A 20,011-nucleotide genomic window follows, 5' to 3' on the forward strand; every position below is an offset into this window, starting at 1 on the left:
TCTGGGTTAGCACTGCTTTGAACAAAGGTAAAGCCATCTGTGGGACTGCTTTTGCTCAAGGACCTGGGTGCACTTGCAGAAGGATGGGCAAGTCCGATGTGTCTGATGTCCCTCAAGGGGTTTTGATTTTAGGTGAGTATAGCCAATAAATTAAATTGTAGGATGATAATTGCTAAATAACCCTGCCATTGTACGTCACCCCTACTAAAATTCCTGTATGCCTCATCAGTGGTATTACAGTAAGAATCACCCAAATTAATGAAGAATGAACTTTAATGAAACCAAGAGAAGTGCAGTCGTGATGGAACTAGAACTGCCTTTAGCAACCGGCGCCCAGCAGCCTCCTTGAAATTGACATCTTGAGCTTGTAAACCATTGGCACAGGCCACATCAGATACAGCAGCTGTGAAGTCCGAATGCAGCATGCAACAATCCAATACCACACATCATCTCTCCTGCCCTTAAAGATGGTTATGACAGATGGAGCCCAAAGTCATGGCTTAAATGAACTCAACAGACATTTTAGAGGGATGGCCCATAGACTAACAGAATGATATCTATATATACATCTGTATATATGTATATCAAAGATAGGAAAAGTGATGGTGATTAATGGGATAGTGTAGGATCTGGGCATGACGTAGATGGTATGAAGTAAGGGGTGGATGATGTCCTGGTTTTAGGAGGGATAGAGTTAATTTTCAAAAGAAGCTGGGAGGGGACACAGCCAGGATAGCTGACCCAAACTAGCCAAAGGGATATTTGATACCATATGACATCATGCTCAGTATGTAAAGGGCGTGGGCCTGGCTGGGGAGGAGGAGTCACTGCTTGGGAATGGGCTAGGCATTGGATACTGAGTGGTGAGCAAATTGCATTGTGTATCACCCACTTTTATTAGTATTGTGGTTGTTATTTTCCTCTTCCTTTGCTATGCTATTAAACTGTCCTTATTCCAACCGACAAGTTTTACCTTTTTCTTGCGATTCTCTTCTCCATCCCACAGCAGATGCTTCCTCCAACAAATCAAGTAATAGTGAAAGATCTTGCTCAGAATTCTGGGGTGGGGGCAGATATATCTTTTGACACAATAGAGGCCAAAGTATCATTTGATCTTCCAAATACTTTGAAAGGAAACAAATGCAAAAAAACCCACCACAAAACTGTTTTAGACATAGCACTTCTGTGCCTCTCAGATAAGCCTGTGATACACATGCACTTGTTTAAGCCACCATCACCTTGCTATTGAGACAACCAAATGTTGGAAGATGCAAACATTTGCTTTCCTTACCTGGGCTGTAAATACTGCTGTAGTAGGTCAAATTCAGACAGTTGGCATACGTGTAAGGACAACATCTAACCTTCCCTGTCTACAGAATTCTGTCCACTGTAGTTAAAAATACTCATCCTTTAGCCTAACAGTGTCTGTGGAAGTGTTTAGAGTTGCTATATAAGTAGCTGCCTCCCCTTTACAGAGAGAGAGGACTGAATGCAGCCCCACTTCTGCATAAGACAATTGCACAGTGTTGCTACGCAGTTGTGAAAGGAGATATTTCAGAAGGAAGGGAAGCTCCATGCTATGCTCTTGAATTTGCATTGAGTCCAGAATGTTACCAGTCCATTTTAGAAACGTTTGTAAAACAAATGGCACAATTTTATGCTATTCATTTAGCAGGGTTTTACGTTGCCATACTTTTGTTTGGAGTATCTCGGCATGAATGATTTTAATGAAAGTTTTAGAAGCTTCCAATGGTTCTTATCTATCCCGTATGAGTGGATGTTTTCTCATGTATATATTTCATCTCTTGAGCTAGTCGGATAATTCCATCTTAGTTTCCAAAAATATGAGTTTTTCCTTAATGGGAGTTTGAGCATTGAAAATTTAACTAAAGCCTGAAGAATTTAGAGTTTGAACATGGTATGTGAAAGCAGATCTGTCAAACAAGTCTTTCAAATGGAAATTTTTTTAATCTTTTATCCTTCGCAGTGTTGAGAATCTAGGTGTCTCAGTGTCTGTAGGACTTAGTTCTCCATTTTTCTGAGTCCTTCCAGAGCATGCTATCACCATCAGCAGCATTTAAGCTGCCAATATCAGGTTTCTTCCCATTATGGGCTCAGGATCATGACCCAGTTTTGTTACCAGCTGTTACTGGTTGGGGAAGAACTATCTTCACAGTTGACATTGATGTCTTTTACCAGGCAATGCCAGCAGATAACCAAAAATCTCTCATTAGTAGAAGAAAAGTATATTAAGAGGGATATATATTTATTAAGAGAGATATATATGGCTCTGCAAAGTATATGTTGTACCCTTTTACCTGTGAGATGACATCTATCTTATGATGGGAGTAAATTCCCAATCCTGTTCCCAAAAAGCCCTTCTCAGAGTGTCAAGTGTATTTCTAGGGGTTGACTGGGAATGTATTGAAAGGGGCAGGGGGAACATTTCCACAAGAGCTAACAGCAGAGGAACAAAGCCTGGAGAAGGATGCTATGGCAAAGCTGGCCCCGGGTGGTGAAGAAAATCCTACTAGCGATGGGACCAGGACTCTTCACTACCAGAACAGTTGTGTGGAGCTGTGCAACCCCTTTTTAGCCTTTTAGGAGTATTCATCAGGAGGGTGACTGGCACAAGTACAGGATTAAATGTCTTCTGTCCTTTCAGGACTTCTAGTTATTTCCAGCAGCAGTTCTCAGAAGTGGTGCAGGAGAAGCTGAGGAAAACAACAGAGAGAAAACTGTTAGATACCATGCTGGGTATCCATGAAATGAGCAAGCAGCTGATTCAAGAGACTGAGCCATGGTTATGATACTCATGTGTCCTTCGTTCTGTGGCCAGCTGCACTTTCTGAAAACAGCATAGTCTCCTATTCTGTAGTTCTGGAAGCTTTAGTGCTCCTTTTAAGTATCAGTTTATGAGCCATTACTGTTTTTTATTGCAGTATTGTATACATGATGCAGGCCAGGGTGAATTAAATAAGCAAGGTTGTTTTTAGCAGAAAACGAAGTTAGAGCTTATATTCTAATAACTCTGTTGCTTTCAGCAGAAGCTAAGTTATGATCTCTATTTCTAAACACAATCCTCACCATAGGTACTTGATTTTATTTTTCTTCTCATCTCATTACTCTTACTTATTTTTAGTCATTATATGGCTAGTAACATTGTAAGTCTACTTACTTGCCTTAACTGATTGTTCCTTCCTGGATTTTCCTCAGGAGATTTTCCTACATAACCTAGTTTTGATGATAACCTTGCATTGTTTCATGAATACAAGCAAGAGTGAGCCTTAAATGCCACAGAAAGCTGTTAGGGTGTTTATTTTGTTATGTAGCTTCCTTACACATGCACATTAGGAACATGGGGACTTAAAGGCAGTCATTTCAGCAGTAAAGGAAAATTACTCAGTAGGTCCATAAAAGCTCCATCAGTTATTTAATTGCATTCATTTCTGGCATGGATTCAAGGCACTGCTTTATAGGAAACACTTGACCCAGAACATATGCAAGTTAATCAGAACTCATAGATTGCCCAGTACGTATGTATAGCCAGCTTTGTCTCAGTTAGTTAGTCATTATTAGTGGATTCATCCACAGTTGATTTTTCCACATTTTCTTCTTCTTAAAAGCCAACCACTGGGCTTTTCCACCAACAGCTCAAATAGATTGTTCTTGTCTTTACAACTCATCCATTTATATGTATTTACTACTGCAGGAAGTGATGCAGAGGCTCTGTCTCACAGTTGCTCCACAAGAGTAAGTGACCTGGATGTGACTACAGCACAGACAATGCCCTCACTAACCAGGGCACCATCCCACAAGGTCTGGACAGAGTAGGCAGAGCAGGATGGTGATAACAGGGTCCACCAGGAGTCCCACAGAAGAAGAAATCAATCAGATGCAAGCTCTAACCAAGAGACAGAAACAAAGTGCTTACAATATTTGGGCCAATACCCATCCAGAAGATGAAACCAAAATCAATTATTTCTATAACAACTCAGGCAAGAATTGAATGCCCAGACCTGAGCTTAGATGGAGTATACAGGCCAATGGCCAGAGGATGGCCATTGGTGGTCCCAAATGAGGCCGATCAGGGTAGTTAAGGCCTATTACTGCCCTCAGGGCCCTGACAGGCTAGTCCTTGATCACCAATGTGCCTACTTCACCTGCCTTTTGTCAGACTTTTACTGACACACTGAAGCTTTTCCAAAGACTTTTTAACGAAATAATTTGGGATTCCTGTAGTTTGCTATAGGATCACCAAAGTGAAATAGAATATGTTTATTTCCCTGAATGCTGAATTTCAGAAAGCAAAGAGGTCAGCATTAATGGCTGCATACCGATATCCACAAGCCCTTGTCTTATATTTTTACTTCTGATTATACCCTAAAAATTCCTAAAAGCAGTAGAGGAAAGGGCTCACTTTGGAAAGATTCTTTCATGTCTGCTCATTCTTAAGGAGACAGAGTATATTTGGCATCCCACATGAGCAGACTGCTACAGGATTTTTACTGAGGTAGGAGCATTTATGCTGTTTGTTGTCATCTGTGCAAAGGAATTGGGCACAGCAGAGTGGTATGGGAGGGATCAGCACTAACTCTCCACCTCCACCTCTCCTGCATCCTGGACTTGCTTTGTGAATTTTGGGACAATGTTCAACAGGTACTTTGCAAGCTGGCCATGTGATCATGTCCAGATCATAAATTTGCTTAATGGCTATGATCAGGGCATGCCACAGGATCAATATTATTTTGCAGGTGCAAGGGTAGTTATCTGTACTCAGTTTTTTAATCACATTCATTTACAACTTGCTTCGTTTCTCCCACCACCAATGTATTCTAACGTTGTGCTAACAGCAACACCTGTTAATCATGTTTTTGCATTCTTTTCTTTCCTTGCATCTTTCCTCACCACAAAGGAGAAACTCTTGATGAGGTCTTAGTACCACCAATGTTGGCTTTAACCTTATTACTATAATAGGTGTTGTGTTTTTGCTGGATATTAAAAAAAATGTATTCGAATGTTAGAAGAGTGGACCTGATTTTATAACAAGTTGTCATTCCTATACAGGCAGTGGTATGTGAAGACATACCTCTCACATTTCTTTCTTTCAGATAAGCAAGGCTATATACCTTAGTCAGGCAATGGGAAAAGAATATGGTGAGGAACTGCAAAACTTTCTGAGGAGCATGTCTTCTACTGGGAGCCTTTTTACATCTAACCTGATGCTTTCTGCAGGCAGGGTCACACGGGAGGAGAGGGCCACAGTGTGGCACAGCTAATGCGATGCATATCAATTGCAAGGATTCTAACTTTTGTGAGTAGTACTGGTCATGTAAGTGTTAGAAATGTGAGGAAACATCTTGAGAGGAATGAATGCCTGGTGAATAATATACCCCAACCATATTGGATCTTTTAAACTTTGTTTTTTTGTTTGAAACCAGTGAGAAGAAGCTTATCACAGATGCCCTGAATAAAAATCAATTCTTGAAGAGACTGGAGCCTCACCAGATCCGAGATATGGTGGAATGTATGTATGAAAGGACTTTCCAGCAAGGGAGTTACGTCATCAGACAGGGAGAGCCAGGCAATCACATTTTTGTGCTCAAAGGTGAATACCGCTTACTTGTACAACACACAAGTGCAAGAAACAGCAAAGTAATTTAGAAGTCTTTGCAGAAAACCACAATTGTGCTCTTCAATCATTTATACTGGCCCTGCTGAGGGCAATGCAAATTTTACCTGTGACTTTTATGAAACAAAAAGCACCTTAGAAACTTGAACCTTGATTTAATACTATTTCATGACCTCTTTCATTTCTGAAAGCCTAGAGGCCAGCAAATAATTTCTGTTGTAGGCACAGGTACAGCCAACCCTTTCTTCTCCAAAGGAAGAGCAGGTATAATTTAAAAATACAGAAAACTGTTAATGGTGATGCCACTTCTGAAATAAACTTACTTTTCAACATTCGTGAGAGCTTATATCAGTTTTCTGTGTATGGGAAATTGAGAGATGAGGTCTGAGTTTACTGTTCTCAAAGCTTAGACTTTTTTTTTTTTAAACAGCTCCTTGTTTTTTCTGGGGAAAAGCCCTAGCAAAACCAAAAACAAGCTTTAGGATAAGAATACTTTTCTAAAATAATGCCAAGAGGATTGAAGTAATCTCACTGCAGTCATCTGTGCAGACTGCTACTGTGCTTACACTCAAATCTCAAATTACACATCAGCCATAGTGGAGTCCAAGTTTAACACCTGAAAGTTGCTCCTAGCAGCAATAATCTCTTTCATCATCTCACCATTAAAAAAAAAAAATCAGTATTTGTGTTAATTTGCATACTACTTCAATTCTGGACCAGTAGAAGGCCCATGAATTAGAGCTCATGCTATAAGGAGTATGTTCTGTTGAGGCAGGAATATTTAAGCCAGGAGCATATTGTTATATGTTGGAAAGCCCATCTTCTGTCTTCTGTCTTCATATGGATGGATTGGTTTGAAAAACTGATGGTAGCTGTGTTAGGATAACATAGATGGTGCAAGGAGAAAGAGGAGGCAGAATTTGTAACGAATAGCCGTATTCTTGCTAGACAAAATGATAAGATTCTGAAAAACAGATGAAATATGAGGAAGAAGTTGTGCACCTAAAAATTTTTCTGGCACATTAGATCTTTTTTGAGGAGTCAGTGGGTGTCTTGGAGAGAAGAGGGCCAAACTTTCAGAACATGTTTTAGGGAAATTTTTTTGGGGCTGTAACCTATGAAGAAATTCAGACTTTCTTTGACTTTTGCTAAGTTTGTAGTAAGGCTCAACAACAATTTCTTAAAGGAAGATTTAATGTACTTTCCGTTTTTCTGCACTCTCCTTTGTATTCTGCACGTATATATGCATATATGTGTACGAACTGACAAACCTCATGAGTAATTTCTCCTGTGATCACTATTTTAAGATTTGTTTGTCTACACCACACTAGGCTAGCTGAACCAGTACTGACTTGTAGCAAGGGTTTATCCCATCAGGATTTAGAACACCCCTGTTTCATGGCCTTTTTTGTGTTGGAAAGTTTCTGTCAGCTTTCCCTCCCTTCCAAAGCAGATTTGTAGATTAGCAATACGTTTTTTAAAAAAAATAAAATCTCTATTGGTTTGTACTTGTGTTTCAAAGCACCGTTTGCATCACTGCTCCCATTCCTGTGTTCCAGGGAGTGGTGAAGTCAGAAATATATTGATTTTTTTTCTATTGACTCTGTGCAGTTGAGCTCAGTTTTAATACCTATTATCCTGATGATTTTTGACAGAGGGCAGTCTGGAAGTCTTTCAGCAGAATAAACTACTCTCCTCAATACCTGTGTGGACAGCATTTGGTGAACTAGCCATTTTATACAACTGCACACGAACAGCCTCTGTGAAAGGTACCTAAGGTTTATTATAACAATGTTGCTCAAAATGAAAACTACATACTTTGGTGAGGTCCCTGTTATATCCAGATTTTCTTTGAAGTTTTAATTTAATAGATGTCTGCATGTTCTGATTATCTACAGTAAGATTATGTTTCCTTCTTTGAGTTCTTTCTGCTTGGAAACTCTAATAGTACTATGCTGTGAATATAATTCCATCACTAGCATGACCTTTGATAAGCAATTAGGCATCTCCAAAGTATGCTGGTTAGCCAGATCTGTACCAAACTAACTGCTAAGGAAGAATTACGTTGAATGATTAAGTAGCAGCAATGGTCTTTGGCTCTTACATTCTTGTGTCAAATGCAACTCTGAGGCTCAAATTACAGTGAGTTTAAGAAGATATTAGAACCATGGTGGTTTTAATAGAGCAGATAAAACCTAATTCAACAAGAAATAAAATAAGTAGGAATTACTTGCTTTTGTACTTCTTTTAGTTCTATGTCATTAAGTTACTGAGTCCTGTCAAGATCCATTTGCACCTGGCATTTGCAACTGGCCCTTGGGAGAAGATTTGAGTTTGATCTCAAATGTGGTAGTGGGAGAGATGAAACCTCTAGGTGAGATGTGTTGCATCTCTGAGGCAAATACTGACTCTTGCTTTGTGTTTATGGGCTAACCAGAATAGAGTTGTTGAGTGTTGGTGTGATACAAATATCCCTCTTTCTGCGTAAGACTGTGTATTCATCCATTAAGTACCACTTGATTCCTTTTCTAACCTGCCATAATTATTCTGTGACAACCAGCAAGTCACCAAATATGATTAAATTCATCATTTTTCCACTCTTCACCATTCCATAAATATTACTTGTGTTTGAAGGCTAATTTCTGTTCTTATCTAAATCTGCAGGAACTTTGAATCACCAGTAAGTATGAAGAGCTCATGTTGATTTAAAAACGAGCAAATTAAATAAACCAAGAAGTTGTTTACTTCAAAAGCTTCTGGTCTTTCTTCCTGCACCCATTTTAAGCACTTAATCACTGCTGGCTGTGCAGATGGAAGTTATTACATGTAATCTGTTTTTGTTGCTGCCTGATAAACAGAACAGCATCAATAATGTAATTACTTTTCTTACTAGCACACTGTTCTACTTGAATATGTTCCCTATTTTACTTTTTTGCCTGCTGTATAGTATTAGCTTTACAAAGTAGTGTTTCGGCATAGTAAGATGTCATGCTGCTTTAGACCTTTTTTAACATTAATTGGTTTTGAGGTAGGACAAGAATTGTCCAATTATGGACAAGAAAGAGTGTTTGAATACTTAAAATCACTGCAGAAACCTGCCCCTCCCCAGTAGCTTTCCTGTGATTGTTGTGGCAGAAGAGCAGTACAATGCCATAACTGAGCATGACTAGTAAATACATATGTGAAAACCCTTTCTTGATGCTTGACACCTTTTACCTGCAGTCTTTGAAAACTGGTAAGTGAAGGGCCTACAGGAAAGATGGAGAGGGACTGTTCATCAGGGAGTGTAGTGATAGGACAAGGGGTAATGGGTTGAAACTAAAAGAAGGTAGATTTAGATTAGATGTTAGGAAGAAATTCTTTACTGTTAGAGTGGTGATGTACTGGAACAGGTTGCCCAGAGAGGTTGTGGAGGCCCCATCCCTGGAAGTGTTAAAGATGTTATTCAGGAGAAAAACAAAACTAAAGCAATAACTTTGTTCTCCCAGCATCCAAAAATATTTTTGAGCTGTTTTGATAAATAGCCATTAACAGCATATGTGTATATCAGGGTTAAGTACAAAGACCAATAACTGTGCATCATTTTAAACCTGGAATGTTTATTTCCTATAAAAATGATTCTATTTGTGACAAATTTAGGAAATAAATTGCTCTAATTTTTTTCTTTCTTAGCTTTTCTTTATGCCAGAGAAAACAGTTTTGTTCCTTCTTATGACAGCAGGAAAACTGCTGAATATGGTGTGGCATCTTTTTAAAAAAGATATTAAATTAAATAGAATCACCTTATTTTGCTTAAAAAAATAAAAAGTGCAATATGTTCTGTTGTGTCAATGATTGCACACAGAGGCTGCTTAGTGGTTTGCATCTTTGATGCTGGATCTTATGCATGCTTACTGTATTAATATTTTGATTACCTTTCAAAAGATAATAATGTTTTGATCACCCTTTATCGCCTTATAAAATGGCTACATTGGAGGAAAACTGTGTGAGGATCATAGGGTGAAATGAAATGAAATGAAATGAAATGAAATGCTGTTTCTTGACCTCTGTTATTTCTATCTTATTGCATAGCTCTCAAACATTTGCATGTAATGTGAATTAGAGATGGATTGAAGCCATAGTATTCAACATTTACCTCATAAGTTTTGAAAAACATCAGTGGAGTTTTTGTTTCTTTCAAATCAGCTCCTTTGCAGATTACATTGCAGCTTCTGAGTGTAATGACTGTCCATGATTAAGAGTAGATTTTCACAAGCGTTCAGCTCTGTTTGCGGTAATAGTAAATGGCTACATTTTCAAGGTTACTCAGCCTGTGGAGTTGCATGGAAAGTGGTCCATGGAGCATTTGGAAATCTATACCTTCCTTTAGTGAGCATTGTTTAAGTGGGAGCTGAATTCTTTTAAAAGTCCGACTGCAATAGGTGCTGGATATTTTAAAATTTGGCTTTGGGCATTTTGGAAGAGCTAGTCTGTCTTGTTCCATGACCTGATATTGTAATATCTTCCCATCAATCATTCGGAAACATTGTGGATATTGTTGGGTTTTGTTTTCTTAAAGCAATCACCAATGTTAAAACATGGGCATTGGACAGAGAAGTGTTCCAAAATATCATGAGAGTGACAGCACAAACAAGACAAGAGCAATACAGAACCTTCCTTAGAAGGTAAATATAACGCATTTCTATTTGTAAGACTGGTTTGGGCTACTTCCTAAGGTGCACAACAATACTGCACCTGTCTTATAAAGAGAGAAAGAGACGCTCTTAATGCAAAAGGCCTCAGAAACCTGAATATTTACCGCTTTTGATTTTTTAGGATTCACAAAATCATTTTTCTCATTTTTATTGTTTTTGTTCTGTATTACATTAAGAAACAGCAATAGGTGCTTGAATGCTTTTAAGTAATGGAACAAATGTATAGGAAGGTTACATGTCTAGAAGTTAAAACAATATATTAAATAGAGTTAAATAAATCCTCCAACTAGAAGTTAATTTGCTGCTGCAGTAGATTAAGGAATATTCCTCATCCCTTGGAGACTTGAATATGAGAACTGCATGTCTCTCAATTTGTGAACTAATTCCAACATAAATTACTACATCTGCAGAGAGTAAAATAAGTCTCTCTCCTGCAGGGAACACTGAGAGTTGTACTCTGTTTTTTCTTAGGAAGAAGGTCAAATTAGAGGTTCCAAAACATAATTAGCTGATGTCATATTTTCTTTCTTTAACAAAGAATGACCATTCTGTTACGGCTTCAAATCGAGATCTCAAGCCTGGCAATGCATAGAGTGTCTTGCGTATTTTTGCATCCATGTCCATCTTTGATTTCTATAAATACTTCCTTGCTGAGCCTGAGTAGCTAGAGCTTTATCATTTCCTAACTTTTACAAGTCTGAATGCTCAGGATGGGAAGTTTTTTCATTCTTACCAGTAAACTCACTAAGTCATCACTGTAGTTGGATTCTCTAGTTGTACAAGTCGTACTGAAGTCGTTACCTTTTTCTGATTTTGCAGACTCTGCAGTGCATTTGAAAATATATTATTGGATTACTATAATGTCTTGGTTTGCAATTAATGGATTACGTATGACTGAATTTTGAAATTATTCTATGTGCCCGCTAGAGTTTTTTCCCCCACTGAAATACAAAGTTGATTTACAAACTGATCAGTTTGCCACATTTCTAAGTTGTAGGATGTGCAAGTTCTGTTTATCTAAAAAACAAGATGAGAATGCTTAAATCTTCCAAATTAAGATTTAGTTTTATATTAAGTGGTTTTTATAGCACCATCAGTTTAGCTAGTTATAAAATGTGGTTGTACAAATTGTATAGATGAGAAGAGATAATGAAAAAAGTGTTAATGATAGCTACTTTGGTTTTTTTTTTTTTGTTTTGCATTTTTGGTTTCTGGAAGTGTGTCCCTGCTGAAAAACTTACCTGAGGATAAATTAACCAAGATCATGGACTGCCTGGAGGTGGTAAGATACTGTTAAGTTTTTCTAAATAGTGTTCAGTAAGCTTTTAAAATAACAAGAATAAATTAGTAAAAACAAAACAAAAAAACAACCAAGCTTTTTTGGCCTTTTTATAATATGACAGTGGTTTTGGAGTGGTCAGAGTGGAATTCTGGTTTGGCAGCAAATGATAACATTTAGTGGCATAAAGTAAGTTATATCTTTAGCATTGAAGGAGTCAAGCAAGTAGGTAAGAGGATCTATAATCTAGCCTTCATTAAGATTAAGCGCAAAGTTGCTGTCCAAGTCTCTGACTCTTTTTTGGTAATCACATTTTACCTGTTTGCAACATGGATATGTAATGCTTTCATAAGCCTTGGACCACATACACTGCAAAATATAAGGGGAAAAAGGCCTTAGGACTTCAACATATGAAACCAGACAAATATCTGTGTATTTTAGGGCTGCATCTGCCAGCAGCCTTTGGAGGTAAAGGCTTGATATATAGTCATAGCTGTGATGTTTTCCAAGAGCAGTGGTAGCTATTTGTAGCTTTCTGTATAGAGAAGGTCTGTAGGAACCCCAGTCTTGGAACAGTTCTGCAGATGGAAAACAAAAGTCCCTCAGAAACTAAGCTTCAGTCCCAAGTTGGAGGAGGCAGAAAGAGCAATGCATGGCACAAGGGGATGAGGAGATCAGAGTGTTGATTATGTGGAATGACAAATGGCCTTAGCACAGCAGTGTCATAAGAAGTGACATTTTGGGGAGGAATTCCTGGCAAGGGAGAACTTTTAGGAAACACTCAGAGGAGAAAAAAAATGGGGTTGTTGTTGTTTAAGAGGAATAGATCACAAAGTTGAAAGTTAGCATGGAAAAAATGCTTGATTGAAAGTTAAACAATTGGGTAATGAAGGCAAGGTTCCTTAGCAGAGACAGAAAAGTTGGTGCTTTGGTAGCTTGCAATAGATGATTTAGGTATTCCCACTGAGGTGTCAAGCCCAAAATTACTTTTGGAAATGGGGTTTTGATTTAGAACTCTTTTAAGAGCTTTTGATATTTTTTTCCTCATTTTCCCCTGCTTCATAAGGATGATACCAGTGTTAATATTTATTTAAACAAATAAAGTTCTGCTGCTTTAAGAGATGTTAGATTGGCCACCATGCTTTATATAGTGGAATGCTTGCAAATTATTACAGGATGCAACATATGCAGTAGATAGGGAGTTGAATATCATTGGAACACCCAGGTGTATTAAGAACTCTGCAAAGTAATCAGAATTTTCAAAGACGCTAATGATATATTGGACAATATTGTCTGTCTCTGCCCCCCCAACAGGAATACTATGACAAGGGAGATTATGTTATTCGGGAAGGAGAAGAAGGAAATACCTTCTTTATAATAGCAAAAGGAAAGGTAAGATATAATAAACCTAACTTAGAAAGTAACATATACAAACACCTGTATTTCAAAAGCTACCTTGAGGGGTGTGGTCTTCAGTAAAATATGTGCAGAGAGTTGTTGGGGATGCTGTTAAGTTCACAGTACTGTGATAAAAGCCTGGAGCAGTGTTTCAGAGATTCAGGGAGCCTAATTTTCATTCACAATGAACAGTTACACTGTTCTAATTATAATGTAATTAATGTATGTCCTGAAGCTTCTTGACACTGTAGCAGAAATGTAAAGTCAATTTTTTGTAAAAGAGATTTGATCCTATGTCTTCTCCTGGATGTTTCAGTATCTGATGGGCAAAACATAGACTTGTGAAATATCTAAGAAATAATGGAGTTGTAGGTTTAATGGAGAATGGCCTCATGACTCAGGATCTATTCCTTTCATTTGTTAGTCCTGGAGGAGTAAGGCAGCAGCCTTAATCCATTAGCTGTTACGTTGGAGGCTGACACAGGACTCTAAAGAATCAAATCAGGAGAATTTTCATCAATAAACTTCCAGTAGGAGTTTCAGGTTTCCAAAATATGTCTGTGTCTGGCAATATTCTGGTTTGGTTTTTGCTGACAGGTGTGGGCATCAGGAGAATGTGTGCGACAGTGGAAGGACAGTTTCATGATGGGGGAAATGTTAGTTAATGTTCTGGGGGCTATCTGTTTAGCTGAGAAGACAAAAAGCTCATATGATGCCTACACATTGTGGGAACTGAAGTATTCTTCAGTTTTTCATTAAAATGCGATTTATTTTGCTCTGTTTTAAAAGGTATGAGGGGAAAATGTTGGGGGGTGGGTAATAATGAATATATTCATTTTTCCATCTCAGCAAAAATCAGAGAGGTGTCAGGGAATGTTTGATGGTTTTAATTTTTGAGAGGAGGGAGTAATTATATATATTTGTAACTCTTTCTGCGGCATTACTGAGTTTAAGACATTTATGAAATACACAGAAAAGAAGGGGAAACCATGCAATACTTTGAAACTTACCTTGCTAAATTTTCGTTCCTGTGCTTTCCAGGTGATAGTTACCCAGAGTACTGCAGATCACTCACAGCCTCAGCTGATTAAAAATCTACATAAAGGAGATTACTTTGGAGAAAAGGCTCTCATCAGGTTAGTTCACATTGTCTGATTCACAATGTGTAGTATTTCAATTCACCTATCACTATGCGTCGGATTATACAATGCATGGCTGTTTTGCATATAATCTTTGTTTTGATTGTAAAGTCAGCAGATGAAAGCAATGATTGAATTTGTCTTAATGTTTCAGGTTTTGCAGAGAGAACTTGAAAGTATACACTGTCATCTACCTTTGGTTTTCCCTGAAAAAGTCAAATGCTGGCCCTCTCTGCATTGTTGCTTATTGTTTATATTTCAGTAAAAGCTGTGATGAAAACTTGTGAAGGGGTCTATATGACTTCTAGCATGGATAAGTTCCATCATTACTGGATTGAGCTGTTGTTTCTGTGCTGGTGCCCATGATAGTAAGAAACAGAGAAAAGGAGTACAGAGAAGATAGGACCTATGAGCCAAATAGCTTATATAGCACATGTTTATGTGGGTGATTGAGTAGGGATCGTTTGGTCTCTGGAATGTTTTATATCTGAGGATCATTTCAGAAATTAATAGTAAATCCTGATGTAATGCTTATTACATCTCATCCAAATTTGCTAGAGGAAGTCATGACCCAAACCCCATTGAAACTGGAAAAAATACTGTGCTAGACAACAATGACTAGTAAATATTATAATTGTGCATTTGGTTCAGCAATATTAATCCAGATGCAGGCTGCAGAGGCCTTCGAGGAGTTTCATCTATAGCAGCTATGACTCTATCAGTACAGTGTGAGGTACTTTGAGGATTTTTATATGCTTCTGAATTCTTCTAATCTGTTTCAATTCTTAGTGATGATGTCAGATCAGCAAACGTTATTGCAGATGAATACAATGTGGAGTGCCTCGTTATAGACAGAGAGTAAGTATCATGGTACAGTGTAATGAAAGACTTGCATCCTCTTTCAGTAGGTTAACAGTAAGATGTGACTTCACTGTAGGCACAATCACAATGTTTTCTTAAGTGAATGCTGAACAAGTGGTTATGCTTTTAGAATACTGACCTGTGGCTGTGCTTTAGACAAAGACGTAGTGAAGAAAGGCCAACAGAAGGTGCAGGAGCACAGAAGCTTAAGAGTATTTCAGAGTTATTCTTTTCTTTCCTTCCTTGTGTTGGTGATGTTTCACATTTATTAAGTGCTGTTCATTGGCTCAGGGAACAACAAAAGCCTCTGCATGTCCCTGGTTTCAGGATGTCCTTTTGTCAAGGGGTACATAGAATCATAGAATGGTTTGGGTTGGAAGGGACCTCAAAGATCATCTAGTTCGAACCCCCGTGCTGCAGGCAGGGACAACCTCCACTAGACCACGTTGCCTAAAGCCTCATCCAACCTGGCCTTAAACACTTCCAGCGATGAGGCCTCTACAACCTCTCTGGGCAACCTGTTCCAGTACCTCACCACCCTCACAGTAAAGAATTGCTTCCTAACATCTAATCTCAATCGACCCTCCTTCAGCTTAAACACATTACCCCTTGTCCTGTCACTGCACTCCCTGATAAACAGTCCCTCACCATCTTTCCTGTAGGCCCCCTTCAGGTACTGGAAGGCCGCAATTAGATCTCCCCGGAGCCTTCTTTTCTCCAGGCTGAACATCCCCAGTTCTCTCAGCCTGTCCTCATAGGAGAGGTGCTCCATCCCTCTGATCAGCTTCGTGGCCCTCCTCTGGACTCGCTCCAACAGCTCAATGTCTCTCCTGTACTGGGGCCCCCAGAGCTGGATGCAGTGAGGGTCTCACAAGAGCGGAGTAGAGGGGCAGGATCACCTCTCTCGACCTGCTGGTCACATCTCTTTTGATGCAGCCCAGGACACGACTGGCTTTCTGGGCTGCAAGCGCACACTGCCAGCTCATGTTGAGCTTTTCATCAATCAATACCCCCAAGTCCTTCTCCTGAGGGCTGCTTTCAATCCATTCCGCGCCCAGCCTATAGTTGTGCTTGGGATTGCCCTGACCCACGTGCAGGACCTTGCACTTGTCCTTGTTGAACTTCATGCTGTTCACACGGGCCCACCTCTCCAGCCTGTCAAGGTCCCTCTGGATGGCATCCTTTCCCTCCAGCGTGTCGACCACACCACACAGCTCGGTGTCATTGGCAAACTTGCTGAGGGTGCACTCGATCCCACTGTCCATGTCGCCGACAAAGATGTTGAACAGTGCCGGTCCCAGTACCGACCCCTGAGGAACACCACTCGTCACTGTTCTCCACTTGGACATTGAGCCACTGACCACAACTCTTTCAGTGCAACCATCCAGCCAATCCCTTATCCACAGAGCAGTCCATCCATCAAATCCATGTCTCTCCCATTTAGACACAAGGATGTTGTGTGGGACAGTGTCAAATGCTTTGCATAAGCCCAGGTAGATGACGTCAGTCGCTCTTCCCTTACTCACCAACACTGTAACCCCATCACAGAAGGCCACCAAATTTGTCAGGCACAATTTGCCCCTAGTGAAGCCATGTTGGCTGTCACCAATCACCTCCTTATTTTCCATGTGCCTGAGCGTAGTCTCCAGGAGGGTCTGCTCCATAATCTTGCCAGGCACGGAGGTGAGACTGACCGGCCTGTAGTTCCCTGGGTCTTCCTTTTTTCCCTTCTTAAAAATGGGGGTTATGTTCCCCCTCTTCCAGTCAGCGGGAACTTCGCCAGACTGCCAGGACTTCTCAAATATGATGGAGAGTGGCCTGGCCACTTCATCCACCAGTTCCCTCAGGACCTGCGGATGCAACTCGTCAGGTCCCATGGACTTGTGCACCTTACACGCAGCCAAATTCCTAGTTTTGTCAGGTAGAGGCCAATTTTACACTTCCTAAAGTGGAAAAGAACGGAACACATGAAAGATATAAGAAAGGAAGCTCCCAGTGGAAAGTGAAACAGCTCAGGGCTAGCTGTAAGGATGCTTACTTGGAATGTGCACAGCTACTAACCTCTTTGTCCTGAATCCCACAAGAGCTCCTACTGAGGGCTAAGATTCTACCCCAACCCAGGAAATGGCATCTTGGGCTGTGAATGCATTTTCCTCTTCTCTTCTTTAGCTTGTTTAAATAGGTTGCAGAGAAGCATGCCGAAGCTGGTGCATTCTAGGGGAAGGGGATACCAACAGGATTGCAGTAGGTAAACCAAGGGTTGGCATGGCATCGCCAGAGGGTGGCAGTACTAGCGGGATCATTTACACTGCTCCTGGGAGCATGGAGCTGAAATGCTTGTACATCAGTTCATGCAGTATGAGAAACAAACAGGATGAACTGGAAGCATTGGTCAGCTCCCAGAGCTACGATATCACTGGTATTACTGAATGGTACTTGGTAGAATGAGTCCCATGATTGGAGTGCTGGGATGGAGGGCTACAGGCTGTTCAGGAGGGATAGACAGGGCAGGTGAGGTGGAGATGTTGCACTATATGTAAGGGAGAGGTTTGATTGTACAGCCCTTATAGTTAGTGATGATGTGGTTGACAGCCTCTGGGTGAGGATTAGGGGGATGGAAAACAAAGGAGATGTTGTAGCAGGTGTCTACTACCAATCACCCAGCCAGGATGTAAGCACTGATGAGTTATTCTATAGGCAATTAGGACAAATTTCTGGATCGATTGCCCTTGTCCTTATGGGAGATTTCAATGTCCTAGGCATTAACTGGGAATATGATACTGCTGTGACAAGCATGTTTTCGAAATTCTTGAAGTTTGTAGGATGTAACTTCTTGTCACAAGTACTCAGTGAAAGATGAGGAAAGAAAGATCTAGGAAAGATGCCTAGACATGCTGTTTGTGAATGGAGAAGGACTCATGGGGCATGTGATGGTAGGTGGCTGTCTTAGCCACAATGGTCGTGAAATGGTTGAGTTTAAAATTTTTGATGTAATGAAAAAAAAAGGACAGCAGAGTTTCTACCCTGGATTTCAAGAAAGCAAACTTAAAGCTATTCAGGGAGCTATTTAGCAGACTACCCTGGGAATCTGCTTCTGAGGGCTTAGGAGTCCACAATTGCTGGTCAGTCTTTAAGAACCATCTTTTAGAAGCACAGAAGCAGGCAATCACACTGTGTTGTAAGTCAAGCAAGCAGGGCAGAAGACCAGCTGGGCTGAATGGGGAACTCCTCATGGAGCTGAAGAGGAAACAGAAATTGTGTGATCTTTGGAAGCAAGGTCAGGCTTCACAGGAAGATTACAGAGCTGTGGTTTGTATATGCAGGGAGAAGACACAAAAGGCCAAAGCTCAAATATAGTTGAAACTGGCCAGTGTTGTGTCAGTTAACAAGAAGGCCTTTTTAAAATATGTTAATAGCAAGAGATCTAAAGAAAACATTGGACTGATACTTGTAGAAGATGGTCACCTGACTAATATGGATGAAGAAAAATCAGAGGCTTTCAATGCTCTTTTTGCCTCACTGTTTAGCAATATTGATAGACCTTGAGCTGCCTGGTCCACTGAGTTGGAGGACCATAAGTGTGGGAAGGGTGACTTTCCATTTGTGGACACTGAAACTGTAAGGGACCAGCTGTATCAGCTGAATGTTCACAAGTCCATGGTGCCTGATGGGATTTATCCCAGAGTACTGAAGGACCTAGTGGATGTTATGGCAGGACCCCTCTTGATCATCTACCAAGGTCTTGGGAGTCTGGGGAAGTCCCTGCTGACTGGAAGATAGCCCACGTTATTCCAATTTACAAGAAGGGCATGAGGGGATACCCAGGGAGCTACAGACCTGTTAATCTAACCTCAATTCCTGGAAAAATTATGGAGAAGATTATCCTGGGTACTGCTGAAAGGCATTTAAAGAATAATGCAATCATCAGGCACAGTCAACATAGGTTTACAAAGGGAAAGTCCTGTTTAACTAACTTAATATCCTTCTATGACAAGGTCACCTGCCTAGTGGATGAAAGGAAGCCAGTGGATGTCGTTTGTCTGGATTTTAGAAAAGCTTTCAATACTGTCTCTCACAGCTTCCTTCTGGACAAGTTGTCCAACTGTGAGATAAGCAGGTTCATGGTGCTCTGGATGAAGAAGTGGCTACAAGACAGGGCTCAAAGGGTTGTAGTGAATGGGGCTACATCTGACTGGCAACTGGTATCTACTGATATTCCTCAGGGTTCAATTCTAGGGCCAGTTCTGTTCAATATATTTATCAATATAAACAGGAGAGAACCGGAGAGGTGCCTGAGGACTGGAGGAAAGCCAGTGTCACTCCAGTCTTCAAAAAGGGCAAGAAGGAGGACCCAGGAAACTACAGGCCAGTCAGCCTCACTTCCATCCCTGGAAAGGTGATGGAGCAGCTCATTCTGGAGGTGATCTCTAACCGTGTGGAGGAAAAGAAGGTTATTGGGAGTGGTCAACATGAATTCACTGAGGGGAAATCATGCCTGACCAATCTGATAGCCTTCTATGATGGCATGACTGGCTGAGTGGATGAGGGCAGAGCAGTGGATGTTGTCTACCTTGACTTCAGCAAGGTTTTTGGCACTGTCTCCCATAACATCCTCACAGGTAAGCTTAGGAAGTGTGGGTTAGATGCGTGCACAGTGAGGTGGGTTGAGAACTGGCTGAAAGGAAGAGCTCAGAGGGTTCTGATAAGTGGTGCAGAGTCTAGTTGGAGGCCTGTAGCTAGCGTTGTGCCCCAGGGGTCAGTACTGGGTCCAGTCTTATTCAATGTATTCATCAATGACCTGGACAGAGTTTGCTGATGATTGGGAGGAGTGGCTGATACACCAGAAGGCTGTGCTGCCATTCAGTGACACCTGGACAGGCTAGAGAGTTGGGCAAAGAGGAACCTAATGCTGTTCAGCAATCCTACACCTGGAGAGGAATAACCCCAAGCACCAGTACAGGTTAGGGGTTGACCTGCTGGGAAGCAGCTCTGCGGAGAAGGACTTGGG

At 40.5% G+C, this 20,011-nt stretch overlaps 1 protein-coding gene across 1 annotated transcript in view; it reads left to right on the plus strand.

Moving 5' to 3' along the window:
- The window catches only part of PRKG2 (protein kinase cGMP-dependent 2), a 47,584-nt gene that overhangs the window by 18,215 nt on the left and 9,358 nt on the right, over positions 1 to 20,011 (plus strand). The window contains exons 3-9 of the mRNA XM_054823656.1: positions 5,442 to 5,608; positions 7,288 to 7,401; positions 10,191 to 10,296; positions 11,545 to 11,608; positions 12,920 to 12,997; positions 14,045 to 14,139; positions 14,932 to 15,000. Coding sequence (XP_054679631.1) covers positions 5,442 to 5,608; positions 7,288 to 7,401; positions 10,191 to 10,296; positions 11,545 to 11,608; positions 12,920 to 12,997; positions 14,045 to 14,139; positions 14,932 to 15,000 — 693 coding nt within the window. The remainder of the gene's footprint in view (positions 1 to 5,441; positions 5,609 to 7,287; positions 7,402 to 10,190; positions 10,297 to 11,544; positions 11,609 to 12,919; positions 12,998 to 14,044; positions 14,140 to 14,931; positions 15,001 to 20,011) is intronic.

The sequence above is a fragment of the Grus americana genome, chromosome 4 (genome assembly GCF_028858705.1).
Source record: "Grus americana isolate bGruAme1 chromosome 4, bGruAme1.mat, whole genome shotgun sequence".
NCBI classification, from domain to species: Eukaryota; Metazoa; Chordata; class Aves; order Gruiformes; family Gruidae; genus Grus; species Grus americana.